This window comes from Trypanosoma grayi (assembly GCF_000691245.1).
Source record: "Trypanosoma grayi strain ANR4 Tgr_1024_V1, whole genome shotgun sequence".
NCBI lineage: Eukaryota > Euglenozoa > Kinetoplastea > Trypanosomatida > Trypanosomatidae > Trypanosoma > Trypanosoma grayi.
In genome coordinates this window covers 1-5,862 of record NW_008826643.1, presented here as the reverse complement: position 1 = coordinate 5,862, position 5,862 = coordinate 1, and the positions used below count along the sequence as shown (strand labels likewise).

Genomic DNA, 5,862 nt, shown 5'->3' with positions numbered 1-5,862 from the left:
CTGGCCATCTCGTACTGCTGGTACAGCATTGACATGCTTTCCTCCAACGCCCTCCACTCAGTTCGGAAAGTCGCCCTGGCATCGTCAAACGCCTTGGGAAAGTTCTCGTCCTTTGGCATGTTAAAAGGCAACATGGAGTGTCGCAAAGAAACGAAACTGGCTTTTCTTCCATTCTCCAGACAAACGGTCAGTTCCCCATCTTCCAATGTGAGTTTGCCCTCAGCGCGATCAACATGCGTACTGAAATTTGGTCTGTACTCGAACGAAAAAGGGGTCCGACCGCAATATTCGACAAACGCCATGAGAGCTGATAGGCTCGTCATCCATTCCACGTCCATGAGGGCCTGCTGGGGGTTGGTGGATAACATTGTAATCCTTGTTACTTGCCTTCGTTTCAAACTTACGCTTTGCGACACTTTCCTAACGCAAGAAATGAAGACACATATTATGATGGATTATAAGATTCCCGCTTAGTAAGTAGGGTAAGGCTTGACCATTCCTTTTGCAAGCTCCCATTCTTTAATCTATTCCTCTTGATCTAAAATAAATAGGCAAAAGAAAGAATTGAAGGAAAATATTAATCTCAAACGTGTTTGCACTTCTCTCAACAATGGGAGCGGAATCGTGCCAAATCATATTATCCACATTAAATAAATATCTATACAATTGGCCCCTTTCTCACCATGCGTTGCTTACAATCGGAAAGATTATTGGCCACAACCTGTTAGGCCCATGAAACCACTGACACCCCTTCGCAAGCAAGACCTTTTAACCAACCCATCCCTTGTCAACGCTTCTCCGCGCAATTTCTCACAAAAGGGAGTAAGGTTTTACCGATCCCTTCGAAGAAACCCCCCCTCACAGAGAGTCATTGGACACTCAAACCCCCAAACCGCAGTGAAGAAGATGGGGAAAAGCAGAAAAAGTTTAACACGCACCGCTTGCCCCAGCCCGCGCGATAAGTGGCGGGGCGCGCCGTCAATTGCTACCCGCGATGAAAACCCCACAAAAAGACGGCAAAAACACCGCCATTCACCAAGAAAGCGCCGCGCCTGTTTCCCACGAAACAGTCAGGGGGCAAAAATGAAAAAACACGACAAGGTGCGCTAGTTAAAAGGGCTGCTAAGAGCCCCCGCCCCAACCAGATTGTAGAGGGCGCCGGGCCAGCGCACACGTCAACGCCAATCGAGCCGCCACCAAACGCGGATAAACGGCGCCTAATTGCCTTCATAAAAAAGCAAGGACAACATAGCCGTAGACCATCGACCGCCGAAGCGCATGGCGCGCGCGGGGGGGCATGCCCCATTTTTCCCCACAGCAATCTAGGATAGAGGAGGGAATGTTCGTAAATAACAAAAGGGTTTGTCGCTCAAAGAAACCTCCCCCTAGTGTTGTGGTTGAATTGTACCCCCGAAAAAAAGATTTACTGATGAGCCGCTGACCCCCCCTCGCCGATGGTGGCGCCGCGATCTTTCCCTTTTTCTGGCACAATAGTTTCCCAACCGGTGAATGCCACACGGTCGCCTCAAATTCGTGTGTTTCTTATCCAAACCCCAAAGTGCGGTGCCAGATGTGCAGCCCATTTCGGCATAGTAACAACCGGAGCTTCGGTAATCGCCGAAGCGGTCAGCTGCAGAATCTCCGGGCCCACCTTGTGTTACATGGGAAGGCGTGTCAATTCCAACAAGGCGCCCGTCCGATTTCGAAAACGGAAAAAANTGTCGAGCTTCCTGTAGTAAATCAATCTGGAATAAGGGCGCCTTGGGGCCAAGGCGCGAAGCCAAACCCGACAACACCGAGGGCAAAAAATGTGAAATGTGGTTGGAAGAAACATCCACCTCATAAGGTTCATCGCCATTCTTATTCAGTGGATGTGCAATCCATCGCCTTCGCTTTTCGGGCTTTTTTCTGCCCCGACGAAGGGAGAAATGACCCAAGCCCAGTGGATGCACCGAGGGAAGGGCGCACGATTCCCACCTTCCGTAGCAAACGCGCGCCAATAAGAGGGGTAAGGCGACGCCCCGGCTGTGAAGGTGTCCCCGGAACACGTAACAACAGATTCCGCACTTCTTAAAAACGGCGTCGCACTGTAAGGGATAAGCTGGAAATGGCCCACTTCATGCTCAAGACAGGGACAATAAACTGCTGCAGAAGAATTGGCGCCTCTTCCTCTGAAGCGGCCATGCGCCTGTAGCGCATCCGGCGCGTTACCGTCGCATTTTTATCCCATACTGATTTGCCTTTCGATGGGATCCACGGCCCCTCGGCACCCATATCCGCATCAAAGCCATTATTTTCAATACTCGACCCATCCAAGCCTTGGACGGACCGAGGTGACGCGCTGTATTCTGAGAAAAGTCAAAAGGGTCGACGTATTTCACCGATTGCGTGATCGTATGGCGATTGAGATTCTGTAGCAAAACAAAATTTGCCATGTGCTGCGGTGCCTTCCTTTTTGATTGTGTGTGCCTGCGCATCCCGCTGGGTGAGAGACTTCGCTTGTTTTGCAGTCATCATGTCGGCGATCTTTTCCTCGCATCCAAATGCCAACAAGAGTTAGGTCAAAGCGAGTACATCTTTCCCTTGAATGCGTAGGTGGTGTCGTGCAAAAAAACAAGAAAGTTAATGTTTATGAAACTGATGAAAGAGGCACTGAAAGCGTCCTGAGCACGCCTTCCGCGCTCCCCTTAACGAGCTTCATCCCTTCGCGATGCCCGTTCGCTGGACTTTTTCATCTCGTAAAATGCCGTCTGCAGCATTATTTTCCGACGTGGCATAGCCTTATAAAGCTTGTATTCCTCGCACGCGCAGAAACTGGTCAATGGGAGAGGCATCTCGCACCAGCGCATCTGAGTGCGTGTTGCCTTTCCTCATTGCGTGCATGATTGTTGCGTTGCCAATGCGTATGCGGAATGTAATGGGTAATTTTTTTTCTTCCTCCTGGAATTTTACGACCTGTTGCTGCTGCCCTGGGGGGAAAGGGGGGAATGCGTTTGCGAATATATGCTTTGTAAGAGCAGATTATGTGAAACACGGTGGGGGAGAAACCCACCCATACCCACAAAAGCCCCCTGGCCATGGGGATCTTTCAACCCACGGGCGTGGACGACACCGGCAGCATGGTGTCCCAAGGGGGGGGGTCCCCGGTGAGGCCCTCCGCCTGATCCCCCGGAGAACCAGGTTACGTTCTATCCGGACCATGGCGCAGTTCCCGGGAGAACTGTAGCATATGGTGTTGGATTCCCCAACCCGAGCAACCGGGTACTCGACCGTGAAACTTATTGATTGGTAGCGTGTATTTTCCACTGCGGTCTTACTGTTCAGGCATTTTACCCATTACAAAAGGCGCCCTATTTGCACGGCACTTAACTACGCTAACCCAAAAAGCAGCGGCCGTATCACGGCCCTATCACGGCCCTATCACGGCGCAGCCGGGGCCAAGCCGGATTCACTGCTGCAGTTGTGGAAATTTAGCTTCGCAAGTAATGAGCTTAGTGCTAGGCTTTGGTTCCGCGATGGGGCATTTGCGCGAAACCAAGGTTTAAATTGCTTGGAACCAAAGGCCCGCACACCGCTACGGGGCCTGTTTTTTTGGGGCCCTTCTTGACAGAGGGCGGGGGTGGAGAAGGTAACCGAATCAGACGAACATTGTGAAACACATACGGATACGAGGTGTTGGTGTGTAATGAGCGACCGTGGGGGTCATGGGTGCATAGATAATTGCCACTGCGTTCGGGCAGTAATTACCACAAAGAGTGCGCAGGGACCGGCCGCCACCTATGGCTTCTGAGGGGTCATCTCCATCTCTCATCTTGAGCCCATAAGGGGTAACAAATCGACCCCAAAAGGTTTTAGACTACCTGGTGCAGTTAGAAAGTGGAAGGAAAGAGGCCGAGGACCCGATGCCACCCTGAAACAAAGCCCCCATGTCATCACAATGCGCCCACGCCACCGCTATTCCCCAGTGCTGGCGAAGGCAATGTGCAGTGGGTGGGAAATGTGGGCCACATCCCTGTGGGAGCAGCAACTTTTTTTGGCGGGTCGGTTTAAAACGTTATACCTAATACACAACCATTCGCTGAACTAAGAAAGGGCGGCTTGTTTTCGTAACGTTGAACGGCGCATACCCCAGAACATGCTTTCAGCACGCGTGTATGTTAAAAGCGATGCTCTCTAATAACCGTGCGCCTTTGGATAAGCCAACCCTGGGACAGCAAAAAAGTGCCCCCAGTTGCGCCATAAAGGAAGGGAGGGCTTTATCAAAAGAGATTTTGGTCCAGGCAATTCTTTCCAGGGACGGTTGGAAGGAAAGTAATCTTTTGGCCAACGTGGATCACCCTAAGTTGACCGCCTGTGATTGCAGCGGAGAAAAGGAATCGCTCAACATAAAACGGATGACTCACTAATACTCAACCTAGCAGTGGCACCCAAGGCCGATCCCCATCGATCAAGAAGGGATATAAGAATCCAGGGTTAAGACACCTTCGACATGACCAGATTCCTCTCAACGCTGATGCTCCTCGAGCACCTGACCATACCGAAAGCAGTAATTGTACAACGCATTCTGGCGCTATGTGGAGCAAGAGCCTACTATATAAAACGCAGAACAATGAGGTACGCGGCGCATCTGGTGGAGGTAAGAGGCCCGGACCCACATGTGATTCTACAAAAGACGAATCGCGCCGGTCAGTTCGAGCTTTTGCAAAACGTGGCTCTTCCCCTGGGGACGTGCAGCGTATTATTTAAAAATGTTTTCTACCTGGTGGTTTTGATCTAATGCACGAACAGAGGTAGGGAGAGGAAGCATGAATATTACGGGAAGAAACACTAACACTTTAAAAAAAGGAGACAACCACGCACCAAAGTCACGCAAGAAGGGTTACTACTTCAGAGGGAAAAACCATCCCATTATAGCAGGACAATGTTCTTGTTCTGGGCAGCGCGCTGTTCGTGAAGCGGTTTGATCCGCGTTCACGCGAATAATTTGAATAAACATTGGTACTCTTACCGCGCCGCCTGCGAAAAAGAAAGGGGAAGCAAATCATACTCCGGATACCCGCAGCAGGCGCCCAATATCTCTAGAGGGTTGGAATTGCCCAAGGCGCTTCATCCATGAAGAGCGGGGTGTGAATTGTGCCTTTTTCGTTACATACGATAAGCCTGCTGGGCCGCTCTCTCGGTGGAAGCGCGGCCGCAGAAGAATAACGCAGGGGATTCCTGCGAAGTGTTTTCGCCATTGTGTCGCATATCGAAATATTTGGCAGCAATCTTGTCGGAGGCGGATTCATGAGTCGAGCTCCGGGCTTTATTCTTTCAGATTTCCCTTCTGGTAGAAGTGAAGCATCAATTTTGTTGTCGAGTGGCGGATGGCACTGTTGGGCGGCCGACTCGATTACCCTTTGGGTTGAAGGCGGGGCCAAAAATGTTGCCGATTTCAACTTCTGCAATAGCAGGGGGGGTGTTGGCGGCGGGCTGGGAAAAGCCAGCGCTCTTGAATATGTAAGTGGGGGTGTGGATGGGCAGCATTTGCCCCCCAGGCATGCGGCAGGATGTTGTTGCATGGGAAGACGAGGCCTGCCTATTCGCAGCTGGGTGTGGCGCAGCATGTGGGGATAGGGGGTGCGGGGTTCATCAGTACATCTTTTTGGGTGCTTTTTTAAACCACGAAGATCAATTCATTGGAGTCAGTGAAAAATGTCTGAGGTCATTGAGGATTTTTCCATCCCTGAAGGGATCGACGGCCGCCAGCATCAACGCGCTGGTGTCCCGATTCCTGCTCACTGTGGCGAGGCTTTGCATAATATTAATTCCATATTATTCATTTTTATAAAATCATTCAACTAAGATTGTCAGCATTTTTTA

The 5,862-nt window shown here is 50.8% G+C and overlaps 4 protein-coding genes across 4 annotated transcripts; 2 read left to right on the top strand and 2 right to left on the bottom strand.

The window, feature by feature from the left end:
• Positions 1 to 338, bottom strand: DQ04_10241030 (hypothetical protein; the record flags this gene model as incomplete). Its single annotated transcript, XM_009316191.1, has 1 exon — positions 1 to 338. A coding segment is annotated over one exon (338 nt), but the record flags the coding sequence as incomplete, so codon positions are not given.
• Positions 339 to 1,570: 1,232 nt separating this feature from the next.
• On the top strand, positions 1,571 to 2,074 carry DQ04_10241020 (hypothetical protein; the record flags this gene model as incomplete). Its single annotated transcript, XM_009316190.1, has 1 exon — positions 1,571 to 2,074. One exon carries the CDS (start codon positions 1,571 to 1,573, stop codon positions 2,072 to 2,074), a length of 504 nt encoding a protein of 167 aa, XP_009314465.1.
• A 469-nt stretch (positions 2,075 to 2,543) lies between these two features.
• DQ04_10241010 (hypothetical protein) lies at positions 2,544 to 2,885 on the top strand (the record flags this gene model as incomplete). Its single annotated transcript, XM_009316189.1, has 1 exon — positions 2,544 to 2,885. One exon carries the CDS (start codon positions 2,544 to 2,546, stop codon positions 2,883 to 2,885), a length of 342 nt encoding a protein of 113 aa, XP_009314464.1.
• A 2,193-nt stretch (positions 2,886 to 5,078) lies between these two features.
• On the bottom strand, positions 5,079 to 5,606 carry DQ04_10241000 (hypothetical protein; the record flags this gene model as incomplete). The annotated part of the gene is made up of 1 exon (XM_009316188.1): positions 5,079 to 5,606. The coding sequence occupies one exon, from the start codon at positions 5,604 to 5,606 to the stop codon at positions 5,079 to 5,081; it is 528 nt and encodes a 175-aa protein (XP_009314463.1).
• Positions 5,607 to 5,862: the final 256 nt, after the last annotated feature.